Below are 20,841 nucleotides of genomic sequence, written 5' to 3'. Positions count from 1 at the left end.
ACACCAATATTATCAGACAATATATTTACCATCATACTCATCAACCTTTTCTAGTAGAGCTGTATGTTATCATAAGTCTCGGTTTAGTTAATAGGGTTGATGGACAACCCGATTGCATGTACATGTATATGTACAGGGACCAATAAGAAAATACGAAGATTTTTGCCTTAGCTATTTTACTTAACGTCATATTGTGATTTATATTTTTGTAGACATATAATGATTTAGCAATAAATTTAAATAATTTGCATTTATGATGTTAATTTTACTACTATATAGCTAAGAAATATTTAAAATCTAATCCTGCAAAAATGAGGTAACTGAGTTAGGTCAACAAAAAACATGTAATGCCGAAAGTACATGTAATTTTTCTTTTATAATTTGGCCTTAAATCCAAATGAAATAAAACCTCAAATTAAGTATTGTCATGACATTTTATGTACCAAATCATTATGGGATATATTGTTTCGTTTAACAGAAATTAGTTACTAAAAACAGATAGCCCTTATTAAAATTTACTAAAAATTGACGACGCCGGATGTCAAGGAAAAACAAAAAGTGTTGGTTAAACGATACAAACTGTGAAAACGTTCGGTGTTGCAAATAATTTGTAAATTGTTATTCGCTCATTTTTTGGAGGTGGGGGTGGAGTGTTACACATTACTGTATCATAGACATCAAACAGTTCGAACGATCAGGGTTTTAGCTATTGTGAACGAAGAGATACACGGTATAAAAAATTGGAAACTTCTAAGAATCCCCAAATGTGAGCAAGTAAGATGTGAAGTGGTATAGCATCTTTTTAAAATGTATTAAGAAAGGCAAAGTCTGGTTTCGTCCTAAGACTGGCTGGTGCATTGTAACTGCATATCGGGATTTATACGAAACAAAGAGAAAATATATATTCGCCGTATGTATATAAGTACCTCGTAAAATATAAACCAAACATGCAAGTGTGCGTTTAATAAATTTGGTAATGAAAATAAAATCCAGGAAGCTGAAATATACTTTGCTAAAAGTTACATTACACTGAATACTAGTACATTCAGAAAGTGTGCAATCATAAAAACTCAACGTATGCAAATTAAGGTTTTGCCTATGCTATTCTATGTCCCAAGTTTCTGCTTCAATTATTTTTTGCATAATGTCTTGATAATCATAAATACCTCAAACTACATTCATTCACTGCAACGAAAAAAGTCCAGAATATCTGTTTTGAAAAGCCCCCTCTATCTCTTCAGTTTTATTGCACATTCCAAAATAGAAAGTCTACGGGGATTTTGCATTGCAAACAATATTAAGTACCCCGGATGATTACATTAAAAAATTGTGTGAATTGTCCCGAGTACTTCCGAATGGAGAAAAAATGTAACCATTTCCCATTTTGATTCTCCGTAGGATGTTTGTTTTTGTTCATGTGAAATTATCCGGAGACAAACAGAAGATGTATCAATGAAGAAATTTTGAATCTTCCCACTTTATCGATTTGAATTTTACTTCATTAACAGGTATGTTTCACAGGATGAACCTCTGCCATTCAGTCAACTGAAAGGTGACTGATTGGCATAGCTATGCCATTCAGTCACCTTTCCAGACCATTCAGTTAACACTCAGTTGACTGAATTGCAGAGGTTCATCATGTGTTTATTTTAATTAGAAATCATCAAAAAGTGTCGGAAGCATTAACCTGGGACAGACTTGTATTCAAGTTAAGCATTATTGTCTTTTACAAATTCCCGTTTCCGTCACACTTTGCAAGATATTTCGATGTTCATATCATATCATTACAAAATCACTTAGAGATGCCAGTTTCCATTACAAATGTCCGCAATAAATCCGTCTTCGTGTTTGTTTTTGTAATTTTCTTTGAATTAAAGGAAAGGACATATCAAAAGAAAATGCAGTACTTTACTCCTTAATTTGTGTCAATTTAAAGTGTTTTTCATGTTTTTTTAAAAGTCGCTTATAGCATATAATGTATTTTTATGAAAATCAATAAAAGTGAAGAAGAGGAATTTTCGGATGTACGCAATTGATAAATAATTGTCTATTGAAAAGCATTAATTTGTCGCTTTTTAAGTTAAAACTTAAAGCAACCTAATGAGAAATTAAATAAACGTATACGTCGTTATATATGATTATGTCTTACCTTTTATATTTCTGTCATAGAAGATAATCTTAATTATGATCTTCATGTACTGAAGGAATGGTCAAAGCAATGGCTTCTAGAATTTAATCCACAAAAAACAAAAGCTGTATTCTTTAGTTTTAAAAATGTTGAAAAATTTCCTAATTTGTTGTTTGATGATTGTACCTTGGAATATGTTTCACAACACAAGCATCTAGGAGTATTGTTATCTTCAAATTTAAGTTGGTCTAACCACATAGACATCATTTTTAAAAAAGCTTACAAAAAACTTGGTCTACTTAAAAAACTTAAATTTACTGTATCTAGAGATATTTTAGCACAAATGTATGTATCATTTATAAGACCACAACTAGAGTACATGTATGCTGTTGAAGTTTGGTCTGGATGTACCCAATTTGATATGGATAAGCTTGAAAAGGTTCAACTTCATGCAGCAAGAATAGTTTCAGGTCTTTCAGTCATAGCCTCAAGAAATTCTCTATATTTGGAAACAGGATGGAAACCATTAATAACGAGACGAGACCGCCTTAAATTATCTACTATGTTCAAAATTCATAACAATCTTGTTCCTTCTTATCTAAAAGACATAACTCCTGAAATTAGAAATGTCACTTCCAACTATAATACTAGAAACTCCTCAAACTATTCTTTGCCTAGATGTAGACTAGAAGCTTTTAATAAGTCATTTTTTCCTGACACTAATCGTAAGTGGAATAGTCTGAATAATAATACCAAGGAAGCTACTTCGTTAAATATTTTTAAGAAATCACTACAGAGCAATTATACAAAACCTCCTAAGTATTTTTCTTTTGGTAAAAGATTCTTGAATATCATTCATACGAAATTAAGGCATAATTGTGTTCTCAATTGTGATCTTTATCGGTGTAACATAATAGCCAACCCAATGTGTTCATGTGGAAGTTTAGAAGATGCACATCACTTGTTCTTCGTTTGTAAAAAATATTCATCATTAAGACAATCATTTATGTATAATCTTTTATCACTGAACTTTTTGGATATAATTGATGTACATTTGTTACTTTGGGTTGACAAAACTTTATCTTATGATGAAAACATAAAAATATTTAAAGAAGTTCATACATTTATACAAAAGTGTGGTAGATTTATCTAAGTTTTTAAATTATTTGCATAACTTTCTTATCCATCCCAATTCTAATTCTAGATTTAAAACTAATGATTTATTTGTATTTCATTACATGTTCTATAACTGTTATCAATGTTAACTGGCATTGTATGGCACTGTAATATATTATGTACAAGGAGAGGACATTCTAAGTTTTTGGAACTTGTGTCCAATCCTTTTGGCATTAGTCAATAAAATATGTTCAACACATATTTATTCCATTAGTAACTTTTCAATTCTGAACACCCTGTGCAACCTCTCAGCATTTTATACGGGTATCATTAATGTCATTTGACATTCAAAATCCCCTGCTTTTGAATTTCGGCCACGCCAATCAGCCTTACGAGAAAGAGGGACCTTTTCAAAACAAAAACCTGGACGTTTATTATTCTACTGAAATTGAAAAACCATGTTTAACATTCAAAGCATAATGAACTCGAAAATCCCAGAAAACCGGAACGATACATATAAGAAATGGGAGAAATATATGATTATAAGTTATTAATAACCATAATTTAAGTTAGAACGGACTGAATTTGATGATATTTATTAATCTAACTATTTCGATGGGTGTATTTCACAATCAAACACATAGTTTGACATTAAATTGACAGTGGACCTGTGGAAGTGATATGGATCAAGTCATAATGGAAGTTCAGGTGAGTGTTTTAACCCATGGGCCTTATTTTATTATTTTCGTTCGTTTATAGCGTTGTGCATTTTTTCTATATACTGAGAGAATGTGATATTGTGGATTATACTATATACATAACATAATAAACGAGATACCCGAATCTTTTTGCAACATATAGCTTTAAATATACACTGTGCCTTTGTTGCTAGGTAGAATGAACTTGCGTTATCACGTGATCAAACAAATATGGCGCTGGTTTGACGGGCACCTGCTATTGGATACATATTTTGACTTTTTAAGCATAAAAAAGATCTTTAGAAGTTAAAACAGAAGGTAAATAGATATGATTTATCAAGCTTGTACGTATAAAAATCTTGTTACAGAACGAACGCTGAAAAATGGCTACCGATATCAACAATAACAAAGGTTATCGAAGTAATTATGCTGAATAATTAGTCTATCTAATGTTTAGTCCTGCTTGGCAGTGGGAAATAAAACGTGTTGGGGGAATAATTTCAGTAACATTTGTTTATCTTATATATCTGGGAATATTTTTCTGTCCGTGTCAACTTCAGCATTATACTACAATTTCACACAAAATGTATTGAAGGTAAAATCATGTGTATAATAAATGTGATTAACTTTTACAGGGATGTTCACTTGAACAATATCTTGAAACTTTATCTTGATTCTAAATGTATAATCTGATTGTAGATATATATACATATATATATGCAGTCATCATAAATTATTGTAGAATCATCATGAATGTATAAGCTGATACAGTCATCTGACATGAAATCATAGTTGATCATACATGCAGTCTCTTTTAAGAGAAGTGACCAAGACATAGCTTGGACTTAGGCTATGCCTGTCCACTTCAGTGTTACATGCACAGTGAATCAAAAACAACCTATATTTCAGGAACTTAAAATACATGTACATATGACAATTGATAAATACACATAAACAATTTAATTGTCAGAGTACAGGTGTAATCATGATATCGTGCATCACACGCAGTTTTCAAAATATCAGAAACTTCACACAGCGGTAGATATTTATTTCTTTACATTTTTAACTTTGTTAATTTCTGATAGTTTTTGTATTATCTGGTTAACTTCAAGACTGGTTATTTCATGCACGAGCGATTTTGCGCTGAGTATAAATAGATTTAAAAAGGAGAATTCGATTAATGCGACGTTTATTACAAACACTTAGTCTACAGGTTGTGTCTTTGGCTTTCCCTAGCCACTCTGACCCACACATGTTTTTTTTTTAGATATATTGAACTGCTGTTAAATGGTTATTTTTGTGTTGTCGTTTATTTGTACGTCAAATGAATATTAAATGTAATTTGTAACGAACGCACCAATCCTAAAAAATCGGTTTTGTTTTTCAATAAATTAGTCAAGAAAATATTTATTTTTGGAGTAGTGAAACAAGGGAGAAAATAAGATGGAGTATGCACAGTTACAAATAGCAGGATACAGGAGAGAGAGAGAGAGAGAGAGAGAGAGAGAGAGAGAGAGAGAGAGAGAGAGAGAGAGAGAGGCTGTCTTGTCTGCTGTTTGATCAATATTCTTTGTATATTCCCTTAAGTATATCATGAATAATACATTTCTTTAATATGACTTTAATACTGTGATTGACCTGCAGTCTTTATCCTAAAAATGGATTAATTAAAAGCCATTTCTAAAAATCTTAGAAACTACCAGAGTTATTTGACTGTATGTGTACATGCACAGATCTAAAGGGGGTTTGGTGGGTTTGCACTCCTGACAAAAGACAACATAAGGGAAGCTCTTGGTTTTAAAGCATCTTTGAGCAAAATCTGACATATATTAAGATAGTTCTGCAATCAGTCATACTTGTATTTAACCAAAGCATGTTAAGGAACTTTAGTGGCTGTGCAATTGCACCTACCACTGAATTTATATAAACACTCTTATGATTTGAGTGATGAAAAATGAGCTTAATTCCATTCTGTGAACAATTTTCAAAATTCAGAAGCTTGTATCCCCTGCACTCCAAAACATAGCTTGAAATGAACAAATTCTCATAGTTTTATAAAATGTGGATACATTTACAAAGATCTTTCTACTTCCAGGTGCATAATGGCTTGAATTCACCTAGTTGTAAAACTGACCATCAACAAAAGCCAGGATGCCAGGAATAAAGCCTAGTGCGTCTTTGACGTCTCTTATGATGGACAAACAAGGTCAGAAATCGGAAATGTACTCATTTTCCTGCTCGTTTTTCATGTAGAAAAAGATCACTGTTAATGAGATTAATTAAACTTGATTATATTTTATTTAAAACACTTTAACCAAAGAAGTGAAATCGATCAGAATTTCATCAAGGTCTTGAATCAAGATCGACCGTTGAATTAGAAAATAATCTGGTTTGGTAGAGTACTGTCAACCAAAGACCTGAGTGTATTGCAGTAAGCCAAACAGTACTCTGTGTTATTTTTATTTTTGAAAAATTGTATATAAAAATTAAAACATTTTTCCTTCGATTATATATGGTATATATATCTGTTTTTTTCGTGTGTCACAAAATTTATGAAAATGGAGGGAATATGTAACATTTTAATTTTGCCACTCATTTTTTGAGTTTAAAAAGTTTCTTATGAATTATAATACAAGATTTAATTCTGCATATTTATTAATTTGCTATGTAAAAGTGATTGCAAAAAAAGTGAAAATAGATCATTGTGAACATTATTGAAAATTAACACTGTATATGCATGGTTTACCCATTAAGACTATACATATATATGTACATATCATAAAGCCACTGGTGGGTTGAAGATTGTCAGTCATTTTAAGATAATAGTGTTTGAACCCCATATCTTGAAATAACTTTGCATATATATAGATTTTTTGTCCATTGCTGTATTTATTTACCAGACTTTTGGGCCATAAAAGTTAGGCAAGCTCATTGGGACTTGATCTCAGTTTCAATTTTACAAAAGGAATAGATAGTGGAAAAGTGAGTCTGAGATCAAAAGTTGAGCTCGTCTAACATTTATGGCCCTGGGGCCTGTGCTGGTAATAAATGATTTCATCCCCTGCAATTGGGTATAAGCATTGGGCTAGTATGTCAATTTCTAACAAATAGAAATATTCATATCTGAATCTACAAAACATTTTTCTGTACCTTGCAATTTGTTATCTTTAATTTGGTTGTACAAAATAGATTTCAAATACTGCATGTCATATTTAAGCAGTTTGCTTTATGTCATGTAACCAAAACTATTACACTACCTGATTGCTTCATCATAGCACTATCTATGATAAATCAGAGTATTGAAAGTACTGAAGTAGGAACTTTTTAAATTTTTTGAAGCAATTCACATTTTCATTTATGATCACAATATAGTGGTTGTTCTTTTAATGATGCAAGAATGTTGGCCCAAATTTTAGAAAACACATAAACCAGTATTACAGGAAGGGAAAGATATTGGCTAGTCTTATCGCAAAATGTTGACTTTTTTCAGCATATAATATTTTAATGCAGATAAATGTATTTCAAACAAGCTTCAAGCTAACCACTTTCCAGTACTATCAGTGCTTTGATTACTTACTGTAGTGAGTTTTTGTTAAACATATTGGATATTTCTGCATTCAGTCTGGATTAAGACTTGGATAGCAGTCTGATACAGGTGGATGATTTAAGTTTGTCGTGATCAATGCAAACATGATGAGTAACGGTGATGAATTCATCCATAATGTAGTCCAAGTGTAAAGAAGACAAATGAACCCAATGAATATTTCAACAAGCAATCTAGTTCAAACCTCTTTTGGTCCTGTTCATTTGCTGTGTATTATAACCATTTATTTGGCATTGTTTAAATCAAATATAGAACCATATGTTTTAGAACTTGATAAATATTAAAAAATATCATGTTATATCATATGTACACCTCAATGAGGAAATTTGCAAGCATGCATGTATGTTAGACGGACTTAATAATTCCAAAAGAGATGTCAATGTCAGAGGTACCGTTTTGTTTCATGATTAAAGCAACATTTATCCAGATCTCTTTATTTACTGTCATAGCTGTAAGTTTGCCAGTTGCCCTTATAAACCACTTTGTTAGCATGTATGCATGTCTACTTGATACTAAGTTAAGGGTATTCTTTGGTTTAGCTATTTGAGACTATTTAAACCTTTAGACAAAGAAGAGTCACTTAGAAAAGTCTATTGATCTCTTGTAATGTTTCCCCCGTAATTACTGATGTTTGAGCTATTGATTTTGCTGCCTTAAAAAATTGAGAGTTACCAAGTTAAATGAACCTCTTATTTAGGGGTAGTAATTACGTAAATGTCTGGATGAGTGATATAATAGTATAAATTCCTTTTGATCTTCACAGGTATAATTGCCAGGTATCCACAGTGTTGTTAATTCTCTTCTTTTGCAATCTGCCTGTCTGGCAGAAACAACATATATGAATAATTAACTGTCCATTTGATAACTTACTTCCCTTAAATCAATGAAAAAGAAAGGAAATGGCCCATACATAACCTCAACCAGTTAGCACTCAATGATTTCCCATTTCGCAGGTAGAGAGGGTATGAGATATCATTCAGCTAATACAAGGAGGCCAAATATTGGAATTAAACTTCCAATTCCTATGTTCATTTAAATCAATAAGTTCAGAGCGCTTTTCTACCTTGGGCTGATCATTTATTCCATAGATGTCGAAGTTTTTGACACTTGTATGTCAGTGTATCTTTGTCATTGGTAGAAGGGACGAGCATTTAATCAGGATAAATTAACACTAATGTGGTATTCTGGTAAGCTATATTTTTTGCTTGATCAAGCATTTTTTTGTCTGTAGGAGGTCAATTAAAATGATATTTAAATGACTGCATGTGTATTAAGATAACTATTTCTTTGATTAAACAAAGAATATTTTAATATCTAGAAACAAAGTAGCATGCACACTTTTAAATTTGGTTTTTTGTAAAGAATTATGAAATGATAATAGTTTAAAGAAAGTCAACTAAACTGATGGCTATTCAAATCATAAATACATGTATTCATTATTCAGATAAATTTCATGAATTGGAAGAATTTTTTCAGTGTGATAATTTTCAAATCACTTGTGTTACTTGCTTGTACATTTATTAGTACAGTACCGTAGATAGAGCTCGCAAGCTTTGAAAAAATAATTTTAATAAAGAAATAGTTGGAAATCCAGGAACATAATGTTATGTCCATAATAAGTGTTACAGTATCCTAAGTCTTTATAGCAAGTTTTGCGTCAAATGACTATTAACTATAATCCTAACACAAAAAAGAGTGCATGCCCCTTGATAATCCAAGCCAGGCACAATAATCGCTAAATAACATAATCCATTTGGATTAACTCCTTTGGAGCGTATTAAAGGTGAATGAACATTGTTCAAAATGACTGAATCCACTGATAGGGTTAAACAATCTTGTAAGTAATTTTATTCATCATATAAAGTTTGTTTTGAATTCTTCAATCAAAATTTTTTATGACCACCTTGAGTTTATATCTTTGCCAGTTACTTTCTGCTTTTACAGTAGCCTTTCAGTCCTGGCCATTTCCTTAGAATGATTTAAATGTCCATCATGATTTTAATCTACTGTAAAAATAAAATCTAGTGTTTTCCATATTTCTTAATTATTGTTGAACCCTGGTCCCATTTCTCAAAAAGTAGTCAAATTTGATTTCTTAATTGTCTAATGAATATTATCATTAGTTCTTTTGGTTCATGCTATCATTATATATATAGTGCTTTTGGTTCATGCTATCATTATATATAGTGCTTTTGGTTCATGCTATCATTAGTACTTTTGGTTCATGCATGAAGTGTTAATGTAAATGTGAAGAATATCAGGAGAGAGAGAGAGAGAGAGAGAGAGAGAGAGAGAGAGAGAGAGAGAGAGAGAGAAAGAGAAAGAGAGAGAAAGATGGTAAAACTGTGTCATAACAAATGAACATATGAGGTGTTTGTGCTGTCATTAACTGTTTATTTAAAATAACATGTTCATAGTCACATATACAGTAGCAATTAACATAAAGCTTTTTATATTAATACATGTATGCAGCAATATGTACACATCAAATTTCAATACATCCTTACCAGAAAAACTTGATTTACAAACCTGAATTTTGGTCAGGCTATTACCGGTAGTCACTTTTATTATTATGAAAACAGAGCATAAAATATTCAAACTCACTGAACATGACCGACTTAAGAGTGGTTCAAAAAGAGATGTACAATATAAACTGTAAATGTAACTTCCTGGTTGTCAGTAATATATTTGTAATCTAATGAGGGTAAATAATCTTACTGACCTTAACCTTTCAGATGTGACCTTGACATCTTTAACGCAATATGCCCGGCGCCCAGGAGCTACGCAGTCCTCCCTGTTACAGAGTGCTCGGCAACCAGCCCCTGAAGAAAAACGGAACACCGAAACGGAGGAGAAAAAGGCAGTACCAGCACCAAAGAAGAAACGCAAGAAAAAACATGGGATCACTGCTAACCTGAGTGGTACAAGATATGAAGTCAGTAAGTACTAGTAAATTGTACTGGTCATGATGAATATTTCAGTCATTTTAATTCATTTATCATCACCAAGAGAATCAATAAAAAAAAGTCTTGATTGTAAATCAAACTTTGAGTAATTTCATTTGAATATATAAAGGTACAGATTTATTGTACTCGGTAATCTAACCCAAACTACCTTCCTTGGTCTCTCCAAGAAAGAATGCATTTAGTAGTGCACATAAAAAACACATCATTGGAAGAAGGAGATTTTGTGTGGATTACCATGTCACAGATATATAAGATGTGTGCTTTTTGTCAAATACACACATGCTGCACATAAACAAAAACATGCTACACTGTAATTATGAACTAGAAAAAGGAACAAAATTTTAGCATATTGATTGAAAACAATATGAAATGAATTCTTCTTTTTTATAGTACGCCTTGTTTGTGAAAAATGCAAATTTGATATTTGCAAGGAAGATGATCCAAACAGGTTTGTAGAATATTTTAATACAATGTAACAGTAAATTCTGATCCTGAACTTTATCATTTTACAATGATTGACAAACAAGTTCTACAACTTATATTAATATCTTTCGTTGGCACGGATGTTAGCGTGAGGGGGTCATTGATCCAATCCAATCTGATAGCTTCATGGGGGCATGGGATACCTGTCGATATGAATGTGGATAAGAGTACATTATAATCAAAATACACTCACTGTTTTGAAATTTCACAAATTTAACAGTATCTTACCAAAATAAAAAGTTTTAACAATTTTTGGACAGGTAAAAATTAAGTCCTAGTGGGATACAATCTCTTGAGTCTTGACTTAAAGATTCGTACTTATTTGTGCTATGATGTTAGATAACAATTTTGGGAAAGAAAATAATTATAAAATCATACTTGACTTTATTGTTTATAACAATAGAAACTATGAATCAAGGTATCCAATACAACCCTTATTGTTTTAAATTCCCAAGAATATCTTGATAACAAACCATTCCTATGATTTCCTTAATTTTGACACTGTCCAATTTGTAAATCTCAGCTAGCCCATTCAAATACAGTACATATGAACAAATTTCACTGTACAACATCAACCTGTTATTTAATTAAAAACGCTGTAAAGAAATGTGTGTAAGCGTTTCTTAGTAAACAGGCTCTGAATAATAAATGTGTTGATAACTTGATTTGTACAGTACATGATATTGGATACACTGTCTATAAAAAGGGGAAAAAATTGATCCTTAATTCTGAGTAAGCATTCTTGAATTTCTTGTGTTTTCTAGTTATGTACTTCCATATTTTGAAGACAATACGTAAGTTATGTACCACTAAACAGAAATCTGTAAGCAATGCAATATTCCATAGCACAATATGGCTTTATTATTGTGCTTCTTCTCTGCTGTTGTTCCATTGTATAATTACAATGTGTCTGGCAATACATGTATTGTGTATTCACAAAACAACAGTTACTTGTCTTTTGGTAGTATTGTGTTAGAATTATTTTTCAATATTTTTAATCATTGGTCTCTATTTATAGATTGAGATTTTGTATCATTTTAGTCAGTTCTTAACTATATTTGCATGTACAGTCAGTGTGCACTGATTGATGTGTAATTAAATATTTTCTTCATATACACTGCCATTCTATGATTGTAAAAGTGGAATCTCCTGAACAGTTTTGTCTGCTTTTTTTCAAAGTGGTTAGGCTGCAATTAATGTTTATTTCATAGGGATTTTATAATGTAAATTTTATTCAATCATTTCATTATAATTTTGTTACAGTAAAAGCAATTCAACAAAAAAAGATAGAAATTTGTAAAAAAAGAATTACTCCTCTTTCCATCTCAAACTACCAAATGGAGGACCAAAATCTCCTCAAATTTATAACTCTTAAGATGGATATATCTTTAAAACCTTTGCAATAACACAAAAAATGATGCACAATCTGTTTGTTTTGCGTCCATGGTAAATTATGCTTTTAGTACCACCCTTCTGAATCTAACAATGTTTGTTGTACAGCTACCTCATATGGAGTGACAGTTTTGTCTCAGCCGACAGAATCACAGAGTTGAAACCATTCCAGAGAATCAACCATTTCCCTGGCATGGTGGAAGTCACAAGAAAAGACTGCCTCGCTCGGAACATGATGAAGTAAGGGAGAGTTTGGTATTAAAGGTCTCATTCTCTGAGACTAAGTCTTTTGATTAGAGGTACTTCATGAGATAGATTTGCATTAAAGACAATTTAAAACAGAATTAACTACCAAGTCTTTTTATAGGTGGAATCTCTTTCTTTCTTGGTTCCATTGAGCATTTTGCTTCACACATACAAATTTGTTTCTAGCAATGATGTGATTCTAAAGGATTTTTTTACATGACAACCTATGAATATTTTCACTTGAGCATAGATCGAATTATATTCAAGATTCTAATTGTTTTTCCCTCAGAATCCAGAGACACCATGCTGAAGAGTTTAACTTTGTCCCAAAGACCTGGATTCTGCCAGCTGACCATAGTCTGTTACAGAACTATGCAAAAGATCTGAAGGCCAAGAAAAAGTACAGAACCTTTATAGTGAAGCCTGCCAATGGGGCACAGGGACATGGGTAAGAGGAGATCTAATGAATGTTACATATTAATTAAAACAAGCAATTATGCAAAGATTAGCTGGGCCATCATAAAGAAAAGTTTTTATTTGGTTAAACCCTTGATCCCTAGATAAAATTTATTTTTGTTCATTGAATTGATATACAAGACAAGCATCTCTTTGTCACACAATGATAGCAGCAAAATATAGTGATTATAAATTACTGGGTAACCGGTCTGCTTAAGGGGACTACGACTAGAATTAAACTGTTGTCAAAACATTTTTCAATCATAAACAGAAAATTGTACTCGAAAAACAAAGTCTATCTGCTTTTGTTTGAGAATAGAACCAACCTTATTAAACATTTTCCTAATTCTTATCTTATTTGTTCTCCAGCATCCAGTTATACAGGAATGCTGAGAAGATACCACCCTCTGAACATTTCATCGTACAGGAATACATAGACAAACCTTTACTGTTGGAGGGCTACAAATTTGACTTGCGCATTTATGTTCTTGTGACATCATGTGATCCTTTAAGAATATTCATATTCAATGACGGATTAGTGAGAATGAGTACAGACAAATACGTCAATCCCGCTGACGCCAACCTGGTGAGCTAAAATTACTGATACTTAAAAATTTATGCTAATTGCAAAATCATTTGAAGTTATTGTGTCACATGCAAGATATGATAAAGTATATCTGGGCTATTTTCGCAAGACACAAAATTTGTGAAAATAAAGTAACTGGATTATTCTTTTTAAAGTTTCTTAAAGAAAACAATAATGGGTACAATTTCTGCTTAATTCTTTTGTATTTTTGGGGATGTAAAAAAGAAAAAAGCCAAAATTAGAGCATCATGAAAATAAAGAAATATACAGTTCATTCTTTATTTAATGCATATATATGTGGTGTCTACAATCTGCAGTTTGTTTCAATTTCTTTTACGGTAATTTCATTGCAGTTAGATGCATGTGTGATTTATCTCCCCTTTTTGCATTGTTGGGTGGTGGAGGTGGGGGAATGGGGGGAGGGCCGATAATTGTTTTATAATTTTTATGTACAGCTTCATACAGAGTAGGCGTACATCCATTACCAACCAATAGGGGCAGGTGTTTATTTTGTCCCCTGTTTGTAAAATTTTTGTTTTCTTAATTGTTTATTATTTGTCTTTCAGAGTAACCTGTACATGCACCTTACAAACTACTCTGTGAACAAACACAATGAATACTATCAGAAAGGCGATTCTGTGGAAACAGGAAGTAAGCGATCAATCCGCTACTTCAACGAATATCTACGTAAAAATGACTTTGACACTATGTTGCTATGGAGACGTATCTATGACATGGTAGTGAAGACCCTCCTGGTGGCCCAGCCCCACCTCTTACATGCCTACCGCATGTGTCGCCCTGGAGCCCCGCCGGGCAGTGATAGCGTGTGCTTTGAGGTGCTGGGTTTTGATGTGCTGATTGACAAGAAGTTAAATCCATGGTTACTTGAGGTAAATAGTGTAATTACTATGTAGGAGTAACTGAGCTATCGGATGATTTTATATTCTTAAAATTACTATGAATTTTGTATCTGGACACTGCAGTTATGAGTATATAATCATGGAGCAACAGAAAAATTTGTGTATCTTTAGGGGAATTAACTCTGAATTATATTTGCAGATCAACAGGTCTCCCAGTTTTGGAACAGATGAAAAGATTGACTTTGATATAAAATCAGCTCTCATAGAGGACACAGTTCGCCTTCTCAACATCAAGTATGTTTATCTCAATATGAAAGTTTAAAAATCATAATTCAGATCAAATAAAGGTTCTTTAATTAGATCTTTAAGGTACAATGATATTTTCTATAACCTCCATGGTTATGTTGGTCATATGCTTCCAGTAGTTTTTATGGTATACCTATTGCTTTTTCTTTGCAGGCTGAGTGATAAGAGAAGGAATTACTTTGCTCAGAAGGCCGAGGCCCAGAAGAGATTATTTCGCACCACAAAACGAAACGAAGTTGACATGTCTGAATTAGAGAAAAAGAGGCTTAATATAGAAAAACGAAAAGAGGAACTTGTAAGACATTAAACTCCTAGTTAAATGGCTTTTGATTACAGTACATATTATCTATTCTCTTGTAAATCACATTATGCAAGCAATCTTTGTTGAATTAAAATGCATATCTTTGCTGATTTACAGAAAGAGCAGTTAGCAAGAGTGAGAAAAGCCACAGCTCGGGAAGATTTTGAGAATCGGAATGCTGGAAGATTTCGCAGGATATTCCCTTCAGAAGACAAACTGAAGCAGCAGAAATATGTCAACATCATGTCTTCCATATTTGGAGTGGTTATGTCTGGACGGGCCCCTGCAATGCAGAAAGAGATACAGAAAGTGTACAACAACCAATGGAGGGTAAGTCCTAAACATTCAGATCAATGACCACTAACTATCTTTAATTAGCACGCTTTTATGGCAGACATTCATTTTGGCAATTTGAAGTTGAAAGATTTAACAATCATATTTTCAATGACATAATATTTGCTATTTAGACACTGATTGCCAAATTGGGCCCTTAATAGCAATTAACCTGTCATAGATTTGAAAGCAAGGTGAAGGAGCAATCTATTAGCAAGGATATCTGTATCATTTGGTCATTTTAAAAACCCAAGGATTCACTTTTTTTCACAGGAGGAAGATATTTTGGATATGATAGCAGAGTGTGAAGCTGATGAAAAAGATGGAAAAGGAGGAGTGAACAAGGTTCAAAGAGGGCCAAAGGTAAGTCAACAAGCCCAGCTTGTCCATCTGTTCAGTGGACTGCAACACCTGTTTCTTCAATTTTATAAGAAACCAAGATGATACTAAACTCTTTGTCCTCGTTAAAAAAGGGAATGATGGGAATAACAAACAGGTGTATCCAAAAACATTACGTGGAAAGGTTGGAGATGCTTGCAAACTTAATTTGACACAAAAATAAATTGAACAAACTGTCAGATTCAGAGTGCAATGGCAACATAGGACTAAATGAAACAATTGCATGAAAAAATGCTAATGCTAGTGTTTCTAAGCATCTGCATCAAACACTTTGGAATAATGCATGTGCATGATGTTTATAAATTTAAAGAAATTGAGCACATGAAACTAAGCTAATGTTTCCTTTTTTTGACATCATGCAGCCTCTGTCCAGTATGCCAATGAGTGTCCAAAGTCCACCCATGGAGGATGAGTTTGAGTTAGAAGAAGAGGATGAGGAGGCAGAATATGCCTCACCCCCAGGGTCCCCAAGCTTAAACAGGCGGGAGAGCAGACCACCCTCCACCAAGTCTCGCCCTGGGTCACTGCGACCTGACAGCCGGGTCAGTAACGATGCTTCTAGTCTCTGCAATTCACGTCCAAACTCTGGTGTCTCCAGTATGAGGTCACGACCCACCAGCAATATGTCTGCCATGAATTCTAGGTCAAAGTCACTCTCTAGAATTAATGGAAAGCAGTCCATTTTGCAGAGATCCATTATAGTAAGTACAGCAACCTTTTGCTAATGCATCATTTCCAAATTGAACTGCTGTTGAAAATTTATGAACCACTCTGAGTTTCAATAATATTTCAGCCCATCAATGTACAATTGAAAAATAAAGCTCTTTGGTCAATAAGATACTTTTATGGAAAGTAAATCTGACAACTAAATGTATAATTTGTTTGCCTCTGAACAGGATGACAACTTTTTGATCACTGTTGTGAAAGAGAGGGAAGATGAATTGACAAAGAAAACTCTTCAGGCATTGAATGACATGAGAATAAAATTCCCAGGGAAGACGGATCAAGAGGCAGAGTTCATCCTAGATACTGTAAGTTACACTCCTTATAATGCTCATATTACAAATACTTTGATTTTTCAGTGAATCTATAATGGACCTTCTTTTTAACCAGAGAACTTATCTTTTTTTTTTTAGCTTCATGAAAACTGGAAATTCCATAAACCAAGGATTGCTTCATATTGGCTAGTCAAATTGGACTCAATTAAAAGGAGAAAGGTGAGAATGATGTAACCAATAATTAGAATGAAAAAATGTAAAATAACATATTATATACAATAAACTGTGACATATTTTAATAGGTACATAATTTTGAATTTAAAACTCTGTTCTCAAGGTGATAGACATTGTTCGCTCCAATGTGCGAGCTGTACTTCAGCGGATCTGGCGGATCAGTGATGTGGATAACCTGCGGCTGTACCGGATTTTTACCAGGGTGTTTAACCGTCTGCTGTGGAGTCACGGACAGGGACTGTGGAACTGTTTCTCCACCACAAGGTGACTACAAATATTTGGATTGAATATGTCTCATACAATTGTGAATAGCAAATACAAATTATTTCAATCTACTTTACTAATTTTTGTAGTCAAGTAAGAAATATGTGATTTGATAACAGGTATAGATATGTAATCTTCTTCAAATTATTGGTATCTTTTATGTAAGACACAATGATTTTCTCCTTGTAAAGCAGAAAAGAGGTTTCAGATATTTCTTATACATTTGTAACTCGTAATTCTGAATTTTTTTAGTCAAAATGGAAGTTGGGAGACCATCTTTAGCAAGAGCTCAGAAAACATTTGTGAGAATGAGTTCAACTGCTGCAGGCGAATCGTTCAGCTGTGTCGGGATTGTCTGCTGATTGTCTATCAGTTTGCTGCTGAAGCCAAGTCCACCAGTCAACAAAACTCTGAAAACACCGATCTAAGTTCTGCTGGGTAAGTACTGTACGTGTATCTTATCATGGGACATCACAGAGAGAGGGAGAGAAAGAGAGATCCAGATCATACCAGACCAAGAGGGATTGATAGAGCACATGCAACGGACTTAATGAACTGTAAATGACCCTGATCTTTTCTGTTTTAGAACTTTGTCCTCCAGAGACAAGTCCTCGACCCTGATGGTACCCCCCAATACGCAGACCCTGAGCCAGAGGTACTCCAAGCTCTACCCTCGGGCCGACACGACCGCCACATGATGGACCCACCAGCTATCTCCTCATTTTGTGCAATCACTTCTCAGTTACCATATACTGATTCACCATGTTGTGCTTGTTGCTTGCTAATATTCCTAAAATGAACTGTGTTAATTAAGAATTTGAACTTTTATCTTGTTGATTTTTTTTTGTCAGAAGATTTAAATTTTTACTACCGGTAATTTATTTTTTACACAGCTGTTGTATTTTTTTAAGTATTCAAAATAAGTACTAGTGCACTAGTAACCTTGTCTTTTAATATCATAAACATGTTTAATATGGCAAACATTTTTTTTCTGAAATACTTATAATACATCATGCAGGCACATGTTCCTTGATTTTTAACAGATTATTTATAAACCTAAAGCATTGATAAGTTTCAGATTATTATCGATAGAACTAGAACCTTTTTAAATTATTAATTTTTTTCAATCTGAAGTTTCAAGCATGTATTCTTGGGTTTTTTAAAATATACTTTATACTTTAATGTATACTTCATTTTTTTAATTCCTCTTTGATTTTTTTTTCAAAGATTATTTTAGTATATATATAATCCTTTTTTGATGATTTTTAATAGTTCAAAACCACTACCTTAATCATATTAATTTACACCTTATTAGTAGACATAGCAGTGTAAATTTTAGATCTTTTGGAAATTATTATAATGTTGGTGCTTTTATATAACTTATACATGCAAAGGTAGAACCACCAATCCAGAACTTTTGATATGTCAAGTATATAATCTTGTACAAATATACTCCTCTTTATTTTATTATTGTTTTGTTAAACTTTGCATAAACTCTCTACTTTATATCATCTGTAAAGTAAAATATGAACTGGAATACAAATGTTCATAAACACTATATGATACCAGTATATACCAAAAATCTTGTAAACTAGTCAGTGTTAATTCTTAAGTTTATATCAAAAAACTATTTGTCTGTGATGTTTCCAAGTTGAATCAGATTTAACACAATGTCGATTTTGAGAAAAAATGTTTTAAAAAATGTACTTGAGATAAATTTACGAAGATTTCAGACTTAATTCTAACAACTTGTTAAAAAAAATAGAAGAATATTTGTGAATAATGGAGTATAAGTGATAAACTTATTGTTGTACACTATGAAAGACATTATTCCGTCCACTTTGTACATGAGTGATAATTAACAACTACTACTACATGTACTTGTATTAATTGTGTAGTATTACTTACCATAGTCATTTTTGTCTACCATACATTCTTAAATAGTCACTTATAGTACAAATTATGTATTCAGTGCATGTTTTGAATTTTCAAACCCAACCCATATCCTCATCCATCAGGGAGGTATATACTAAAGTACAAATAACAATTGTAGAATAATTCAAAGATAGCTTTTTTTAAAGGTTTCGTATCAATATATTTGTTTACAATGAAATTCAAAATTGATCTACAAAATCACATACCACATGATTTCGGCAAGACTTACGATAGCTGCCTTTCCCAAATAGTATATACGTCCCTGCATCCATTAAAGAAGTACTAGGTATTTTGATATCTACATTGAAAAACTGAGAAATGTAAAATAAGACTAACTGAATAGAAAACCCATTTAATAATGACCTCTTTGGTACTTTAGCTGTCCATGACAAGTGCTATATTTGTGCCACTTTTCAGACCTAATGTGTCGACATGTACATTACCATATAAACATACACTGTACCCAAAGGAATTGATTGTAATGAATACCGATGCATCATTGAGAACTGTTGGCTAGAAAAATTCTTTGAATTGTTAAAGATTTGTTAAATTATGGATGTACAGTGTGCATTTTGGAGGATCAAGCTGTGATATATTCACCTTATTTACAATATATGTTAAAAAACTTTTTAGCTTTGTGAGTTTAAAAGTTTTTGTTACAAGGCTATATTTATTTGCATGCATTATGTGGGTTTACGCCAGCGTTCCTGTATTGACGGGTGTCATGGTAACTTTTTATGTATTGTTGAAGTTTTTTGATAGCTTTGTATGAGGATGTTGTTAATAAACATAGAAAGAATGAGGTTTTGACACACTTTATATTGTACAAAATTTTAAGAACTGTTTGCTTGAATCAAACCATATCTTCTGAACTTTTTGGCTCAGAAATTTCATTGTTAATTGTGACATTAGTTATACCAACTCATAATAAATATTTTTATGAGGACTGAGTATTTTGTTATTCATTCAACTTCAAGACAACTAATTATTCTATAGCTCCTTTTATAACAAAGATAATTTGAATTTAAATACTGTAGGTGGTCTGAATGTTACCTTTTCAAAGTTTTCTCCCTTTATTCACAACTTGACACTGCTTAAAGCAGTCATGCAGTGTATCATAGGACTCCAACACTACTTATTGATGGTCCTGATAGAAACTTTAATATACTTTAAGCAATTTCTTCTCTATATTTTCATATTTGTATTTACAAATATTGTAGAAGCAGAATTTTACTGGGAGAAAATTTAGTCAAGAAATGGTTTTGATGGAAAAAAATTTCATTGTTTCAAAAATAAACGTATGAAACGTTTAACCATATGAAAATATTACCATAATTGAATTATTGTTTTGTTGAGAAATGTTTACAACGAAATTAACAAAATTAATCCCTAATGAATATTTTGACTCTAACAATATACAGGATCAGATTAAAGGTATAAACTGTTAGGTGTATCAGTAATTAAAATCTGCCCTTTTAGCTTAATTCACTAAATTATGGATTAATTGTAAATGATATTTCTCAACTACTGGTAATT

General features: G+C 32.5%; 1 protein-coding gene across 2 annotated transcripts; it reads left to right on the top strand.

Annotated features, from left to right (window-relative positions):
• The first annotated feature begins 4,116 nt into the window (after positions 1–4,116).
• LOC105348489 (tubulin polyglutamylase TTLL7) lies at positions 4,117–20,251 on the top strand. 2 transcript variants are annotated; one of them, XM_011457937.4, is made up of 18 exons: positions 4,117–4,260; positions 6,038–6,148; positions 10,282–10,485; positions 10,903–10,960; positions 12,496–12,627; positions 12,923–13,081; positions 13,459–13,675; positions 14,242–14,565; positions 14,735–14,829; positions 14,995–15,136; positions 15,260–15,472; positions 15,749–15,838; positions 16,237–16,575; positions 16,771–16,905; positions 17,011–17,091; positions 17,210–17,370; positions 17,623–17,808; positions 17,957–20,251. In XM_011457937.4, the coding sequence occupies exons 2-18, from the start codon at positions 6,094–6,096 to the stop codon at positions 18,066–18,068; spliced, it is 2,703 nt and encodes a 900-aa protein (XP_011456239.3). In that variant the 5' UTR covers positions 4,117–4,260; positions 6,038–6,093; the 3' UTR covers positions 18,069–20,251. The 2 variants fall into 2 exon arrangements, with proteins under 2 accessions (XP_011456239.3, XP_065923180.1); XM_066067108.1 differs by lacking the exons at positions 4,117–4,260; positions 6,038–6,148 and adding an exon at positions 8,588–8,733.
• The last annotated feature ends 590 nt before the right edge of the window (positions 20,252–20,841 follow it).

Source organism: Magallana gigas, chromosome 7 (genome assembly GCF_963853765.1).
Source record: "Magallana gigas chromosome 7, xbMagGiga1.1, whole genome shotgun sequence".
Lineage (NCBI taxonomy): Eukaryota > Metazoa > Mollusca > Bivalvia > Ostreida > Ostreidae > Magallana > Magallana gigas.
Note: the sequence above shows the minus strand (reverse complement) of the source record. Positions and strands in the feature narration are given on the sequence as shown.

What these genes read in the sequence shown, in the direction of transcription:
- LOC105348489 (XM_011457937.4), top strand. Translation starts at nt 6,094, where the DNA reads ATGCCAGGAATAAAGCCTAGTGCGTCTTTGACGTCTCTTATGATGGAC. An exon ending in CTCGCTCGGAACATGATGAA is followed by an intron (nt 12,628 to 12,922) that starts GTAAGGGAGAGT and finishes TTTTTCCCTCAG; the next exon opens with AATCCAGAGACACCATGCTG. An exon ending in AATGGGGCACAGGGACATGG is followed by an intron (nt 13,082 to 13,458) that starts GTAAGAGGAGAT and finishes TTTGTTCTCCAG; the next exon opens with CATCCAGTTATACAGGAATG.